The sequence below is a fragment of the Gymnoscopelus microlampas genome (assembly GCF_963454915.1).
Source record: "Gymnoscopelus microlampas genome assembly, chromosome: 3".
NCBI classification, from domain to species: domain Eukaryota; kingdom Metazoa; phylum Chordata; class Actinopteri; order Myctophiformes; family Myctophidae; genus Gymnoscopelus; species Gymnoscopelus microlampas.
The window spans coordinates 12,994,236-13,013,051 of NC_139940.1; the positions used below are offsets into that span (position 1 = coordinate 12,994,236).

General features: G+C 45.2%; 1 protein-coding gene across 4 annotated transcripts in view; it reads right to left on the reverse strand.

Moving 5' to 3' along the window:
• ddr1 (discoidin domain receptor tyrosine kinase 1) overlaps positions 1–18,816 on the reverse strand; it is a 66,400-nt gene that overhangs the window by 27,558 nt on the left and 20,026 nt on the right. For all 4 annotated transcript variants that reach the window (XM_084053705.1, XM_084053706.1, XM_084053704.1 and 1 more), the window contains exons 2-7: positions 16,805–16,962; positions 12,011–12,113; positions 7,581–7,656; positions 6,959–7,111; positions 5,661–5,808; positions 2,203–2,305 (exon numbers count right to left, since the gene is read on the reverse strand). In XM_084053705.1, the coding sequence (XP_083909831.1) occupies positions 2,203–2,305; positions 5,661–5,808; positions 6,959–7,111; positions 7,581–7,656; positions 12,011–12,113; positions 16,805–16,904 (683 nt within the window). In that variant the 5' untranslated portion in view covers positions 16,905–16,962. The remainder of the gene's footprint in view (positions 1–2,202; positions 2,306–5,660; positions 5,809–6,958; positions 7,112–7,580; positions 7,657–12,010; positions 12,114–16,804; positions 16,963–18,816) is intronic.

Consider the following 18,816-nt stretch of genomic DNA (forward strand, 5'->3'; position numbering starts at 1 on the left):
AGTAGCAGATCCACAAGCTCGAAACGGGGTGCGAAGCGACGCGTTTTGAGCTTGTAGATCAGCTACTTTTGCTACTTTTGAATTTGAATCCAAAACCCGACAGAGATGATATGGTAAGTTGAATAACTCAGTTTCAGCTTGTTTATCTGATTGGTGACTCTGATTAGTCAAAGATGTCTTTCAACTGTGTGGTTAACAACTTCTTCGTCTACAACCTCAAAAAGAGCTTGTGAGCTTGTCTTGACAATTCTTGAAAATGTTTGGACATTTTTGCCTATAATGACATGCCCAAATTAGGAATGCCAGGTTTAAAGTGGTTAATCAATGGAGTGTACAGTAATAGGGGCCGCTATGTTTTTCACCGGCTCAGGTTCCACAGATTCCATACATTTCTCCATGGACGTTTCAGAAAATCCTTATATTACATGCCCAATGGTTACATTTTACAATATCAGAATTAAATGAAAACTGAGGAGTGTGTGTACCTCTAGGAAGTACACTGCCATTGGCCATTACTAGATAGCTAACTTCTGCAGCAGCCCCGGGAGCAACTGCAGTTTGCAGTTTTTCTCATGTCCTACTTTGGTTTTGCAAGTATGCCACTTTGAAGAATAAACTCTTCAGATATATCATAGCGTTGCATAAAAGCCACAATACCCTTGAGGCCATTCTTTATTGTCATTATGGGTACTTTGGTGGTGCCAGCAGCGCTTGATTGTGACTTTACTGTAACACTGATGTGCCCATGATCACAGTAAACAATTCTATCCGTCACTGCGATATTGTTTCTATAACATGTAATTGTATATAAGCTGAGTATGCAAGAACATACAAACTGCTGTTCACACGGTATTTGCAAGACATGCACGTGCAAATAAACACACACACACACACACGCACACACGCACACGCACACGCACACACACACACACACACACACACACACACACACACACACACACGCACACACACACACACACACACACACACACACACACACACACACACATACTGTAAGTGCACATGCAGGAACATGCAATAAATGTCCCCCTTTCGCTCTCTTTCTTTCTTCTTTCAGATTGCACATGTATTTGTCTCTCCCCAGACAAATGCTGACATATTTTGCAGATAAAGTAACACAACAGGGACTCCAAATGGGTCCCCCCCAGCGTACACAATCCTGCGCGCACACACACACACACACACACACACACACACACACACACACACACACACACACACACACACACACACACACACACACACACACACACACACACACACACATTATGCAGACATACATCTGGGTTGCGTCTAAAAGCGTTAGCTCACCGGCTAACAAAACATTTCAGGCCCATTAAGCAGACCCATGTGAGTATGCCCCCCACACACACACACACACCCCTCTCCACCCTGCCTTTATCCCCTCCCTGGACAATATGGCCAGGAAACCAAGCACAACTCCCTCAACAAATAATAAAAATTCCCTCTACAGCCAGTCGAGCCTCTCTTTCATTGTGTTGGGACACTGAAACAAACTTGGAGGGGGGTTAGCTGGCTATGAGAGGCGTCCTGCTTCAGCACAAACAGATGTATTCATAAGAGGAACAGCACTGTGGGTCTTCTATTGATCGGGCAGAATTTCAATCAACTCCACGAAATGTTTTCCCTGCCACTTGTGGAGAGGGAGTGCTCTGTTATGCATAAATATTTGACAACAAGCAGTGTTGCAATTTGCAAAAACCAAGAGACATTTTCATAGATTTCCATGAAAACACAAGGACACAGGGTGAGCGGCTGATGGTGAGATAACGTAATGGGACGTTCACTCCGACATAATGTACATAGCTATATGAAATATTAACTCCTCGATGACATCCTCATATAACGTCCAGAGTATGTGAGACGAATGCTTCTGAAATATCTCTGGCTCTGAGTGAGCTGGGGTGTGTGTGTGTGTGTGTGTGTGTGTGTGTGTGTGTGTGTGTGTGTGTGTGTGTGTGTGTGTGTGTGTGTGTATGGTGAGACAACGAGACACTGATGATGTGGCTATAGGGAGAATGAGGACGACTTAAAGGACACCACCTGTGTTTTAAAAAAAAATCACATTAGGTTCCCTGGACATACAGAAATCCATAATTGTCTTAACGTGGACAAAAGTCCATCTAGTTGTTTGATCATATAACTGTCCATGTATCTTACCCTTGCTCTGTGCTCCCATCATACGTGGAGTCGTTCAGGTAGACCGGCATGCCGGACAGGTGCATCACATGACCTACTGGAGCTGTGTAGGCCTTTAGCCCATCTGAGAGAGAGAGAGAGAGAGAGAGAGACGATAGACAGACAGAGGGAGAGAAAGAGCCAGACAGACAGACAGACAGACAGACAGACAGAGAGATAGACAGAGAGAGATGGAGAGAGAGAAAGAAGCAGAAACAGATAGGGAGGGACATACCAAGACAGTGAGAAAGAGACAGATTATAACTGTTTATTTTCCACCTGATTGCTTCAAGCATAATAAACCTGTAGCAGTCTACATTTTCCCAGTAATAACATTCGAGAGCGAAACCCCCTCAGGGTGCAAGTGAAATATTTCAATTCCTTTTCACTTTTCATTTATTATTATGTGATTACTGCTCGTATACTGTAACCGAGAGCTGCACCCGACCACAATTACGGTCCACGGTCTGAGAGGCCGCAGCTGGGTTTCCCAGTAAACTAGTAAAACAAACTGAGGGGTCCTGGGTTCAGGCCCTGTGGTGCTCCAGCCACCATTACCGGGTGAAACTGAAACCTCTGTGCTCCGGCATAGCGCTAATCAGCCCTCTCCCTCAGCACCGAAACTGCGTCAGCAACACTTAGTACGCTCTGCTGCTCTGCTACATATAATAAACACTGCTGGGTGTAGGATTTAGTGTGTGTGTGTGTGTGACTGGAAGGATGTGTGTGACTGTTTGGTGTGGGTATGAGTGAATGAGTACACTGCACATTGGGTGCCTACAGTATGCCTGTACTGTATGTGTGCGTGCGTGCATGCATGAGAGAGAGAGAGAGAGAGAGCTATAGTGAACAAGCAAATACAGTTTGTACATGGGTGTATGTCTGTAGGTTTGTACAGTATGCATGCAAGTTTCTTACATACATTTTGTGTTCACATGCACATTTTATAGCAGCAGTATGCATGCATGCATGTTATGTGTGTGCGTGCACACACGCGCGTGCGTGCATGCGTGTGTGTGCATGTGTGTGTGTGAGTGTATGTGTTAAGAGTCCACATACTGTACATGTATGCAACAGGGCACACACAGAGATTGTGTGTCTGTGTGTATGTGGAGGGGGGGCTATGGGAGTTGGGGACTTGTTCCCCACTCTGTATTGCACAATGATAAATAAAACACTACATGAGACTGTGGTGTCAGCCTTCATATCTGATACGATACGACACAAATGAGAAATGCGTCAAACGCCTGGCATTCCACAGCGTCTGCATATTCTACATGTTACGCGGTCCTGTGAGACCGGGACCGCGCCGCCTTACGAACCCACATGAGGAGGCAGTGTTCCGAGAAGATGGAACCCCCCCCGGAGACAGACACAGCATCAGCGATAGCTGTGATTTACAGGCAGCTTGCTGTGGCCTGTGGGGAGGAGGATGGGGTTTGTATTGGAGACGAGCATAGGAGGTGAGGCAGGTCATAAATCGTTGCTGTCGGGTGGAGACTAGGGGTGTGGGAAAAAAACGATTCGAATACGAATCGCGATTCTAATGTTGGACGATTCAGAATCAATTCTCAAAAAAAAAAAAAAAAAAACTTTAGTATTTTTTTTTTGTATAATGACATTTTTTAGAAGTGCAAGTTCTGGGCTGAATTAAAAAAACGTTTTTTAATCGAGAATAGTTTTGAATAAAAAAAAAAAAACATTTTTGAAACTGAAAAAAAAAAAGTTTTAATCGAGAATTGTTTGTTTTGAATAAATCGGACAAAATCTGAATTGTGACCCCCAGAATCGGAATCAAATCGAATCGTGAGATAGCAGAAGATTCACAGCCGTAGTGGAGACCCCATATGTCCAAAATTGTTACTTTTCAGAATTCAAATAAAAAAATAGCCAATCTACAAGCTCAAAACGCGTCGCATCGAGCTTGTAGATTACTTTTCTTTCTTTCTATTTAAAACATTTCTTGTGGTGTTTTTTCCTCCCCACACAGATGTGTGTGCGGTCACTGCTGTTGTATCCTACTGACTCACCTATCAGTGAGGAGCCCCCACCGGGAGGACGTAGAGCCTTCGTTCTACTCCTCCCGCCCAGCACTCCCTGCTGACGTAGAATTACGTGCAGCCCGTGTTCATATATACGCTCGACAATGCCGGAGGCGCCAGGGTGGATTCGAACCCACAGATCGGCTATTTTTGCTACTTTTGTGAGACACTGTAGTAGGACGAAGTAGAGCAATAATAAAAAAATATTTTTGTTAAAAAAGAAAAAGTTGAAAATGGAGATGATCGGTTTCTGCCTGACAGTGACGAATTATAGTGCGCCGTTTGGGGGGGGGTAGAGAGAACGGTGCTATTCATCATTGCCTGTGGTCTCTTTTTAACGGCAAGGCTGTGAATTGAAGGTAATGGGTGAAACCTATGAAATGTTGGGTGTGGGTGGACTCACATTGAAAATAGTGTACAGAAACAGAATGAGCGAGCAGCTCACTCGGTCTGAATCGGGCAAGGCTAAACTGTGATTGAGTGGCGACGTAGAGCGTTACTTAGGACCCGAGTCGGTTCTGCCAAGGCCCTGTCCCATTCTATCCACTCAAAATTCCCCAGGCTTTCTTTCTAAGAAAGCATGTCAGGGCTTCGAGGTTACACACACAGACAGGCAGGCAGGCACACAAAGGCCTGTATTCATGTAGATATATTTATATATATATATATATATATACTATATATATACAGACATGTACACAGTACACTAGGGCTGCAACAGCTAATCAAACTAATAGATTTAATCGATTATAGAAAATAATCAATCTCATTTTAGGCATGTCATTATAGGCGAAAAGTTTTAAAAACGTTCAAAAATAGTGAAAATAGTAAGACATAGGCTACATTCATTTTTAAATAACGGACAGCCATGCCTATTAACTGAACATAAAGAATGTTCACGGAGACAGTCTCCTTCTCTTTATTTGTACACACACACACACACACACACACACACACACACACACACACACACACACACACACACACACACACACACACACACACACACACACACACACACACACACACAGTTTTGAGCTGAGTCAAGTGAACTCAGTGGCCTGCTCCAGAAGAGTGTTGAGATGTGATTTGTCATGCTATGATCCCCTGATTAATCTCAGCCTGGAGGAACCACAAGACAAACATTTTTGTATTTGCATTTTTGCTCCATCTCTCCATCTTTCTCTCTCTCTCATGCACACACACATATTCTACTACATATTCATACACACACCACCCCCTGTGCTGTGCGTATGAATTTAACGCGTGCACACACACACACACACACACACACACACACACACACACACACACACACACACACACACACACACACACACACACACACACACACACACACACAAACAAACAAACAAACAAACACACACACACACTTACCATTCCAGACACAGCCATAGAGCTCCACACGGAGACACACACTCATGACGCGGTCGGCCAGAGGGTAGAATCGGACCATGCGTGCTACGATGGGAGGGCCCAGGTCCTTCAGCACCACGTCATACGTGTTCTCATTACCAGAAACCACCTGGATGACAGAGATCATATTATTATCACACATATGTCTGCACTCTTACAAGCATGCATTCTACTATGCTGCCACCAAAACTTGGAATGCCTTACCAAAAGCCATTAAAGATGTCGACTCCCTACCCAAACAAAACTAACCAAAAAGAATGGATAACCTTAAAATACAATTGGGCTTAGAAGAACCCATTTGAACACCTTGGTAGTAGCATCATCTGCCCCCCGCCCCACCCCTCCTTTTTCTGTAAATATACCTTTTGCTGCTACTGAGCTTTTACTGATATGTATTGTATGTATGTATTCTATGTCTTACTGATAAATTGTGTGCGATGGACCACAATGGAAACAAGCCCCTGTTAATAAAGTATTCAATCAATCAAATACAAAAAGCTGTAATAATACTACTATTACTACTACTAATAATGATGATGACGCTGCACTTTATTTTATTGCACGTTTCACACATACAACACTATGGTTAAGTGCTGTAGAATATAGCTGTAGCTGTAGTAATGTAGCTGCATTTGGGCACAACATTGATAACTCCTTACGTTTAAGGTTAAGACTAAAATTCATAATGTGAACATGTGCGTGCATGTGTGTGAGAGAGGGTGCACAGGCATGGGATATTACGGACCCTGGTTAGGATGAGGGGTAAAACTGTGTGTGTGGGTGTGGGGGGTTGACATGACAGCAATGCGGGGAATGCAAGTCATCCATGGATGTTGGACTTTCTAAGCCATTTGTGTGTTTATCTTTTGAGTCCAATATATTTCAGAAAGGATCCAATAATGTTCGACCTGCAGCAATGAGTGGGAAGAATGCAAGTCACATACAATGCATTCATGCGTGCGCACGTGTGTGTGGGTGTGTGTGTGTGTGTGTGTGTGTGTGTGTGTGTGGCTTTAGGTTCAATTAACTTCAGAAAAGTTGAGTTGACAGAACTTTTCTATCCTGTGCAGTCTCATAGGTAATTAAAGCAAAGATGAGATGGGATTAGATAAATTAGATTCCATTATATAGATCACTGATTTGACCCCGGTCCTGTGATAATCAAGGCCCTAATTGCCAGTGTAATCTCATTTGAATATGTACATTGTAAAACAGTGAAACGGTGAAAAACATAAACAGGAAATGGCTGTTGGTCCCACCTCCTGTGACCAGCGGTCCTTCCAGGTGATCCATTTGGTGCCGTCTCTGGAGTAACGGAGGCGGTAGCTGCGGGCAAACTCGCGCCCGTGTCCGTCGGCATGGCGACCCTGGGTGCCCACCAGGGACAGGAAGTGGGTCGTGTGCAAATCCACCTAGCAGGAACACACACATTGGAAACATTACAATCATTGAAGAACACAAACAGCGATCATGATACAGATACAGGAAGTGAATGAGAATAAAGGTTTTTTTCAGCCATAATCCATCTGAAACGTGTTTTTTTCCAAGCAATTCATTACTGATTCGAGAGATTTTCACTAGATTCTGTTTCTATTAGAGATGTGGTGGTATTACTCTAATTAACTCTATTGAGCTTGTGATATACAGTAGGTTTAGGGATACGGGCATAAATCAACTCTTTAGGTGACGATTTTAATTTGCAATATAGCTTGAGGAACCGAATAGAACATGGCGCCACTTCTCCATTGAACTCAATGGACGTGGCCGCCCTGTTCTTTTCTGTCGCCCTATTACTTTGAATGGTGTCCTCAAGCTCGAATAAGAGTAACATTGTAATTCAATTTGGAATTTAGAATAAACTGCTGCTGTCTTCTACAGTACCTGAAGATACTCTGACCCGCCTGGGTAGACCGACGCTGCCGGACACCACGCCCCGTCCCCCTCTCCTGTACTCAACCTAACAGAGACAAAGAGAGAGAGAGAGAGAAACAAAATGAGACAGAAAAATGGAATGTGGACAAAGAAGAGTGAATACGGGGTGGAGTGCAGAGAAAATGAGAGAGAGGGAGGTAGAAAAAATGTAGAGAAATAGAAGGAAAGAGAGAGCCAATTGTAAGAGAGAATATGGAGACAGCACAGAGAAAGAGCGAGCAGAAATGAATGACTTTGAGGTTGGTTACTCAGCATTCTACAGTAACCTCACTCCAAGTGCTGCAGAATGAAGATCAATCTGTCTCGACAATCACATTTCCTCAACCTTGCCATGACCACACAGGCACACACCACTAAAAGACAAATCACTCTTACCACACACACACACACACACACACACACACACACACACACACACACACACACACACACACACACACACACACACACACACACACACACACACACACACACACACACACACACACACACACACACACACACACACACACACACACACACACTATGGATGTACAGTAAATTAACATTCTTGCTAACTCCAGCATGTTTACGTCTTAGATATTTTTATATGGATGTTCACTAATGTGCTCTGTCCCTATCAAATAAATAAACACACACACTCACACTCACTCTCACCCACACACACACACACACACACACACACACACACACACACACACACACACACACACACACACACACACACACACACACACACACACACACACACACATAAAGACATCTCACTGTGACCGCACTCAATCCAGTCTCCATAGAGTTAGAGAACTCTGTCCAAACTCACACCACATACCGGCCACATAAAGACACCACAGAGAAGCCTGTGATGTCACTTGCTGTCGGATCAATCGTCAAGGAGGTCTGCTTGGGACGTGCGCCACACACCACAACCCCTCCATACAGACCTCAGCACTGCTGTCCAAACTTACACCACCAGTACAAATTGGTCACACGTACTGGCCGTGCTGCCGGGTGACTTTTCTCTGGCTTCAGCCTGAATGTCTGACATATCATGGAGATCACACAGCCAGAACCCCACGAGATGATAGCAACTGGGGTCAAATTGATGGTTAACCCGAGATCCACATCCCCTTTTTTTAATTTGTCCTTTATTGAGACTGAAAGGGAGACAGCATAGGCTATAGCCAACAGAAAAATGGTACCAGTGGGATTAGATCCTTAGCCAGGAAGGCGCACGTGGGGCTCAAAAAACAGCACGGAGGAGGGAAGGGGGGTCTTAAGTGCTAATGTCTGAGCACACTTATTGTTCTATAAAATTATTTCCTGGCAGGGGCACCCTGGAGGCTCTGCCAGTTTGGTTGTGTGTACATAGAAAGCACCCAAATAGAGTGCAGCAGTTAGTGCGTTTATCAAAATCATACAGAGTATCATCTGCACTTAATATGATACATAAATGAGTTTGTGCTGCATTTCTGCTGCTTTAGTATGTGTAATGTGTGTACGCGAGAGGCCCACAAATGTGTGCTGCATTAGCAAGATTTACTTTAAGTACACAGTCAAATCCTTGGTGTTAATTTACACTCTTAGAGTTAAATGAACACTGATAATTTTACTGTGTATTATGCAAAACATGCCTAATTTATATGTCAAACATGGCGGAGAGCAGCGACAACAGAGGAATATTTGTTACAAATGAAACTTTGGTTTACAAATGTAAACAAATATCAATGTATTGGGGGAGCAGCATATTCAAAAACGTATGCTTCCATACTGCGTTGAACATGCTGCCTGTGTACTGTACTGTACTGTACTGTAGTGTGCAGTATCCAGATTCAAACACACGCCGCCTGTCATGATGTCACAAGTTAAACTCTCCTCTCCCCCTGTCCTGTCAGCAGAAATGGCTGAAACAAATCATTTCTCCAAAGAAATCACACTCTTGTCTCTGTGACGTCATACAGGCCGGGAGGCGAGAGATGATATCAACACAGCGTCTCTGTGATGGAGGGAGGCTCAGAGCGAGACAGAGGGGGGGGGGGTTAATGTAATAAGGGGGAGGGTGGTGGATAATAAAGGATTCAGTCCTCCCATCTATCAACCAGAGGGATTAACATTACAGACCATCAGGTCTGCCAACCAGCTTATTTTCTTACCACCCCCCCTCCCCTCTCTCTCTCTGTCTCTCTCTCTCTCTCTCGCTCTCTCTCTCACTTTCACCCTTCCCCTCTGTTCTCTCTCCCTCACTTTCTCCTTTTACCCTCTGTGCTCTCTCTCTCTTTCTCCCTTCCCCTCTACTCCCCCCCTACCCAGCTTGCTGCACTTCTCTCTCTCTCTCTCTCTCTCTCTGTTGTCACTCTTCCTGTTCCTGTCTCTCCCCACCTCTCTCTCTCTTCCTCTCTCTCTCTCTCTCTGTATTTCCTAAATACCAGCCAACTCGTTTGTGCTACATTTCTTCCTCTCTCTCTCTTTCTCTCCATCTCTTTCCTTCACGTGTCTCCCTCCCTCGCTCTCTCCGTCAATGTGCTGTCATCCATCTGCTCAGCAGTAATAGGAGCAAACACTGCCCTGAGAGCCCACAGCCACTCCACACCCCTCCCTCCGTCCCTCACTCTCTCTCTTTCTCTTTCTCTCTCTCCTCACATCCCTCGATCATAAAAACTGTGTGTCTCCTGTCTTCTACAGGTCATTGCAATGATCCACCTCTCACTGGTTTCCACTGTGCTCTCTCTAACTCATTCGGCCTCCTCCTCCCTTTCTCCCCATCCTCTTACCACCTCTGTCTCTCCTTCCAGAGGAGGTAAAGAGCGATCTCTTCTTTTCTCTCTCTCTCTCTCTCTCTCTCTCTCTCTCTGCCTCTCTCTCTCTCTCTCTCTCCTCTCTGCCTCTCTCTCTCTCTCTCCCTCCCTCTCTCTCTGTCTGTCCCTGGTGTGTCTTTAAGGAGCTAGGTCTAATAATTGTCTCCACATGTCCTCAAACTCAGCCAACACACCCAGCCCAACAGGCCAATGGAGACAGACCATGTGCACACACACACGCGCACGTGCACACACGCACGCACGCACGCACGCACGCACGCACGCACGCACGCACGCACGCACGCACGCACGCACGCACGCACGCACGCACGCACGCACGCACGCACACACACACACACACACACACACACACACACACACACACACACACACACACACACACACACACACACACACACACACACACACACACACACACAGGATTCTGGAAAACACACATCTTGTGCATATACTATACATATACACACACTCACACCACACATCCACTGCAAACTCCTTTGTGTTCATTTAACTCTATCCCATACAGGTCCACTTTACACCTCAGAGTTAAATAAACACGGAGGAGTTTACTGTGTAGACACACTTGGTCGCAGCAGGGCTCTTTCCATATGGTGAGCCTTACTACCCGCTCAATCTGACCTCTAGATCAGACAGCTGTAATGTTATTATCTAGAGGTTTCTACAAAGACACTATCTGCTAGACGCTAATCTAATACACTTTCAACCAATCACTTTAACTGGGTGCCAGTGGACCAGATACATGGCAGACACTTAGCTCTATCAGCCTCTGTCTCAAACACACACATACACGCACGCACGCACACACACGCACACGCACACGCGCACACACACACACACACACACACACACACACACACACACACACACGCACGCACGCACGCACACACACGCACGCACACACACACACGCACACACACACACTTTTGCTGCTATCTTGCCATACCACAGCACACCCATGCACACACACACACACGCTGATGTGAAACACAGTATATCCTTGCTGTCGGCATCTCCATATTTCAATGAATCCGTAAATGAATACCCTACATCGTTGTACAGAAGTCACAAAAATAGCCGATCTACAAGCTCACAACGCGGCCCAATGTGACGCATTGTGAGCTTGTAGATCTGCTACTTTTGATGTATTTTTTAAGTGAAAGTAGTTAATTGTGTCTGTGGGTTTTATAAATATTGAACCAAGAGCTTGTGATTAAATAATAACTACATTGGATTAATTGGAACACAGGCTATTTGTGTGCAAGTTTTTTTTTTACATTTCCTGAAAAGTAACAGTTTTGGACATGCTGTACAAGGTTTCCACCCGACAGCGACAATATACAGCATGCCCATGCACACACACACGTGATTTACCATACACACACACACACGTACGCACGCACGCACACACACACACACACACACACACACACACGCACACACGCACACACGCACACACGCACACGCGCACACGCGCACACGCACACACGCACACACACGCACACACGCACACACGCACACACACACACACACACTCCTCATTACCGTCCATGTTTAGCCTCAGTGGAGTCTGACCAGGCGCTGGAAGCTGTAATGTCAGAGTCAGGGATGGTGCCGTCCTCCATCCCAAGGGCATAACGACACTGAGCTGGAAGAGAGAGAGAGAGAGAGAGAGAGAGAGAGAGAGAGAGAGAGAGAGAGAGAGAGAGAGAGAGAGAGAGAGAGAGAGAGAGAGAGAGAGAGAGAGAGAGAGAGAGAGAGAGAGAGAGAGAGAGTTCACATCTTTTATTAAAAAGGTATACTGCAACAGGGTGTGTGCTGTTGAGTCAGACACCATATCAGACACATCTACCCAGTCTCCTAGGTTTGAGTTCATACTTCATACTATATCATTTATAAATGTATATAGTATACTATGTACAAGTTTAAACTTTTATCTCATCTTAAAATGGATTACATTAGTTTTCCAATATACACACACACACAATACTCCACAGTGACAAAGAAAGAAACTGGTTATACAGTGTACAAAATATCAGATAATAATAAAAAGACTGAAATATTAAATAAATATGCCATTTATATAAGTATTCAGACCATTCAATACTTGGTATAAAATACATTTGTCAGTAATGCCTCAAAATGGTGGTGGTGCATTGGTGCACCTCCATTTTCAGGTCTCTCCAAAGATGATCTACTACTGGGTTCAGATCCAGACACTGGCTGGGCCACTCCAGGAATTTCACAGTTTTCCTAAAGTCACTCTGGGACGTTTTCTTGGCGGAATGCTTCGGATCTTGTCTTGTTGTAAAATTTTCGCTCAAGCCTGAGATCCTGAGCACTCTGGAAAACGTTTTCACTCAGGAGGATTACTCTATATTTTTTTGCATCCATCTTTCCCTCTATCCTGACTAGTCTCCCAGTCTCTGTTACAGAAAAACATCCCAGATGCTACCACCACTGTGCTTGACTAGTAGGCATGGTACTGGGTGATGCTCATACACTGGTTTCCTCCATACAAAGCGTTGAGAATGGTAGCCAAATAGTTAAATGTTCCTTTCATCAGACCACAGGATTTTACTTCTTATGGTCTGGGAGTTATTTGGATGTCTTTGGCAAACACCCAGTGGGCTATCATGTGCATTTTAGTGAGGAATGCCTTCCGTCTGGCAACTCTACAATAAAGGCTTGATTGGTGCTGCTGCTGCATTGATGGTTGTCCTTCTGCAAGGTTATCCCACCTCCACAAAGGAATGCTGGTTCTCATTCATAGTGACCATTATGTTGTTGGTTACCTGTCTGATGAAGGCTCTTTGTCCCTGATAACAGTTTAGCTGTTATCAGATCTAGGAAGACTGTTGTTGGTTCCGAGGCCACTATGCTACCAAAGTTTTATTGTTTCCTTCCCCCTGTGTCTTGACACAATCCTGTCTCGCAGGTCTACGAACAATTGGCTCTGTGCATAAACATAGTTCTGGGGTTTCCAGAGGGTGTGATACCCGTTTCCTGTTCCGGTTAATTTTCCCATAGCTGTCAGAACTGTAAGAACCTTCGCTAAAACATCCGGGACAACGCTCCACACGTGCCAGACTCTTCTCCCTTCTGGCTCAGAAACTATGGAATGAACTCCCCATTGCAATTAGAACTGCAGGCTCACTCCCAATCTTCTGCCGTAATCTGAAGACTTACCTCTTCAGACTCCACTTCAGCCCGTAGCACTTGCCCTAGCTTTGACGACCTTGCAGGATTATGCAAAGGCTAAAATGTAACTTAGATAGCATATTATGTAGACTGATGCCAGGTCATTGTTGACCTGGCATCCTATAGTGTGAATAGTTTCAATGTAGGCTGATGATAGGTTCTTGGTTTACGTATGTATTAGTTATTATTAGATTATTGGTTTACTTATGTATTACTTTATTATTAGATTACTATTTTTATGCATTTTTGATTTGTCTTTGTGTAGATTGATAAGAACAACAATTTATTGAATCCATTCTAAGATGAGTCTGAAAAATAACAACATGTGGAAAACAATGCCACTGCAGAATCTGGTGGAACAGATGTTTATTATCTCATTTATTTACTTTCATTTGCTGTTCCTAATTGTAATTGTATCTCGTGTTCAGTTAATAGCCATGCTAATGAAGCATGTAGTGACTTGAACTGAATTGAAAAGAACCGAAGAGAGGGAGGGGGAGAGAGGTTGGAGAGGGAGAAACAGAGAAAGAGTGAGAGAGACACGGGGGGATAGAAACAGGGGTAGAGGGATAGAAAAAAAAGACAGATTGCCATGTTGACAGCCAGAGACCGGATGGAGAGGTTAGCAGCAGCAGGGATCTCATGTGTACAAGCATGCAGATGTCCAGGGGAAACTTAATATTTCCATCAGACTGTCTGCGTCTGTGATTGGTCACAGGGCTTTTGGTTGTTTATGTCATCTCCACGACAACTTCCTGTATTCATGCCTCATAACCCAGATTGACCTGCTGGCTGAGATGTTGGGGGAAATAAAATGCTGTTCTCTTTATTAAACTGCTTTCTTCTCATCTGTTGCCTGAGCTCTCAGCAAATTCGTCTCCATGGCGGGGGGAAATACGGTGATGGGAAGAGATGTGACTTAACTGTAAGCTTAGCCTACGTGAAGGTTACCATACTAGTGTGTGGATGAGGGTAAGCTATTATAAGATAAGTCAAGCTTAAAACGTGGCGCGAGACTCCACGTTATTAGCTTGCTCCGGTGTTGTTCAGCTTTCCGTACCCACATACTTGCCACAGACAGACTGGGACCAATCGTTTGATAACAGACACACAATTTGGGTCATAAATAATAGTGGTGGGAGCATTATACTGTGAGCCTTTCTTTAACCACAGTGACCTTGACCTTTGACCAAATACTTCTAATCAGTTCATCCTTTAGTCCAAGTGGATGTTTGTGCTAAATGTCACGAAATTCCCCCAAGGCGTTCCTGAGATATTTCATTCGCAAGGACGGGACAGACGGACGGACAATCCAAAGACATGATAACGCCTCCAGCATGACTGTCCATAAAAAGAGCCACAGCAGCAAAGAACCCAGTAAGAGGTCACGGTTATCACCCCCTAGACAGCTGACATGGCAGGCATTATCAAACGATTGGTCAGGCAGCATCCAGAGACAGATGAGAGGTCAGCAGTGGAGGTATGGATGAATATATGTATACATCCATCCACGCATGCATGCATGGATGGATGGATGTGTATATATTGTATGTACTTGTATGTATGTATGCATGTATGGATGGAAGGATGGATGGCAGGCGAGTGGTGAAATCATTAGAATGTCTCATCCGTCAACAGTAAGTGCTGGGGAAGTGACTGGGTCTCCAGAGAGGGGGGGGGGGGTGTCAGGCTGTGGAGACAGACAGAGGTGGAGCAGGGCGGGGGGGCCTGGGTGTCAATATCGGAGGCAGACAGTGATATGGTGTGGGAGATATGGGGTGTGTGTGTGTGTGTGTGTTTGTGTGTTTGTGTGTGTTTGTGTGTGTGTGTGTGTGTGTGTGTGTGTGTGTGTGTGTGTGTGTGTGTGTGTGTGTGTGTGTGTGTGTGTGTGTGTACGTGCGTGTACGTGCGTGTGTGTGTGTGTGTGTGCATACTGTATGTGTGTGTATGATGGTGGGGAGGGTGTGGACACGTGGGGGGGCCGAGCTCAGTTGCCGTCGGTGAGTCAGTTGACTGGAATGTGGGGCTGAGGGACAAACCCTAACAGCACCCCCACCTCACCCCCCGAACATCACACACACACACACACACACACACACACACACACACACACACACACACACACACACACACACACACACACACACACACACACACACACACACACACACACACACACATCCTGCTCATCCCCACCCTGTGCCACATGGACAGGTGCCTATTTCATTACATCATCATCATGCTGCATGTGATACACGCCCTGCAGGCTCGTCTCCAGTCTTGTTATTTCTCTCTCTCTCTCACACCCTCACACTGTGTCTCTCTCTCTCTCTCTCTCACTCTACGCTGACCTACCTCTTTTCTTTCCCTGACCTTCTCTCTCTTCTTGTCCCTTTTTTCCATTAACACTCTTGTCTCGTGGGGCGGCGCCGAGCCCCGAGGCTCAGACCATCGTGCTGTGATTCTGTAACATTAAAGTCTAGCTGCTGTTGCAGGTACAGAAGGTTGACCTCACGGCAGGAACACAGTCTTCTCTGCTTCTACCTGCCGCCCCCGCCCCCACCCCCCTCTCGTTTGGCATCTCCACCTCACTAGACCTCCCCTCCCTCCAGCAGACAATCTGTCCAGCTGTCTTGTACATTAGCGGGCAGGAGGACGAGTGTCCGGAGCTGGCCGCCCCGCTTCCGCCGGTTCCGCATGACTGACTGTGACACAGACAGAGTGAGAGAGACGAGAGAGAGAGGGGACATCAAATAAACCGCTGATGGCGGATGGATACTAGAGACATGTCGTTCCAGTCTGAGAACGTGGGGAGAATGTCGGGAGCCAAGAGATGGAGCGGCTCCAGGGAGCAGAGGAGGAAGAGGAGGTGGAGGAGGAGGAGCAGAGAAGAAGAGAGCAAGTACGACTTTGACTTCCTCTCTACGCTTTGAAAAATGGTCTCTTTGTTTGTGGTAAGTAATAAAGACTTAATCTGAAGTAATGTTAAATAATGTTAAAGTTTTTAATGAAACTGTGTGTGTGTGTGTGTGTGTGTGTGTGTGTGTGTGTGTGTGTGTGTGTGTGTGTGTGTGTGTGTGTGTGTGCGTGCGTGCGTGCGTGCGTGCGTGCGTGCGTGCGTGTGACCTTTTTACCTACCTGGGTTAAAGTGCCACTCGTGATCCTCTGCAGACGATGCCAGCGTCACCAAGACTGTAACCGCGACGATGGGCAACAGCCGCAAGGCTGGCATTGCCATGGTAGCAGCAACACACCTGGTTACCTGTCCGGGGACACGCTGATGACCACAGGCATACCTGTCAGAGAGACAGAGAGAGAGAGAAAGGATTACAAAGACTGAAACCCTGGAATAGCTCATCAAACCTGGATGAGCAAAGTATCTTACAAATTGGTGTCTCTTCCCACAAACAACATTAAGCAAGGCACTTATGCTCTAATGGCTTAATTGATGAACTGGGAGAACTGCCAGATGTAAGATGTGTATCTGTGTGAGCGTGAAAGAAGAGTATCTGTGCAGCAATCAACTCTGAATAAATAATGAAAAGGTAGAAATATGAAAGAAGATCGCCAGACACGTTTAAAGTGGTGACAGATCACAAGGAAAGATTCCATATCACAAATCAGAAAACACAACAACAACACACATGACTGGTGTAAGAACAGATATCAGTATAACAACACATGTGGACACTAGCAGCGGAGGTATCACCCAGTTAGGGCAATGTGATTTAACTGAATGCATGTCAATAATACAGTAGATGGGAGTTGTGTCAAAAGATGAGGTGTGGAAATGGAACACAGTACAGCATATCAGATTTATAAGTCTTTCATTGCAAGTACAAGTCAAGTCTGAAGTAATTCGAGACAAGGTCAAGTCAAGTCACACAATCAGATTTTTGCAACTCAATTCCGACTCCAGTCCTCCAGCTCTGCCCATCCACATAATTGAATATCCATGCCAGTTTGGCAGTGACCACTGACCAGTCAGTAATCAAAGTACCGTAGTCAAGTTGCAAGTCAAGTCTTAATGCCCAGTCCACACCAATGCAACTATAGTTGCACAGAACTATAATAGCACAGAATTCCAGGTCTAGTTTGTGACTTAAGTCTGAGTTGAGTCTAAGTCTATAGCTGTGTGGTACAGAATGACAGGAAAAACAGAGTCATGTTTTAGTTACAGGAAGGCTGCCTGTGGCTTGAGACTGAGTTTGAGGCTCTTTGTGTTGGAATAGAGTCAGTCCACTAATATTGAGTGATACACAACTACCTCCTTGGGCTTAGAGGTATGTATGAATTTGACCTTTGTACTTACACACACGCATTACACACGCAGGTCAGTTGCCAAGAATTCTGGGCCCCATGAAAAGATATGATACTGGGCCTCTTAAAACATACAGATGATGACATTAATACTGTGGGCCCCTGTATAGCCTCGGGCCCCATGAATCATTATGAATTTTCACAGCTTCATGACGGCTCTACCTTGTCTAGCTCCGACGGAACCTCTCCCTCCGCTGTATAGCTCCGAGATGAGGTTCCTCGTTAGTTACTGCCGTCTGTTTTCGAAATGGTCGCACGTCGTCCACTTTACATGTTTCTTACCCCTTTCTGCACATCGTATCCAAAAAGTAAAGCATTTCCGCCACTCTCTCAGATGTTTGAAGTTTTAACGCGCCATAAAAGCCATCCAACGGGTTGAAGAAAGTATTTAATTTGCCTCGGTTTTCATCCGGTTACATGGTTTTTAAGACATTGCGCAAGAGTTGCGCCCGTAGAGATAACATTACTGTTTACCCTACTGGTCAAATGTTGAATTGCATCTTCTAATGCAAAATATTATGGAACCGGATGAAAACCGAGGCAAATTAAATACTTTCTTCAACCCGTTGGATAGCTTTTATGGCGCGTTAAAACTTCAAACATCTGAGAGAGTGGCGGAAATGCTTTACTTTTTGGATACGATGTGCAGAAAGAGGTAAGAAACATGTAAAGTGGACGACGTGCGACCATTTCGAAAACAGACGGCAGTAACTAACGAGGGACCTCATCTCGGAGCTATACAGCGTACAGCGGAAGGAGAGGTTCCGTAGGGGCTATACCTTGTCATGCTACAGAACATCCATCTGAACAACACACACACACACACACAC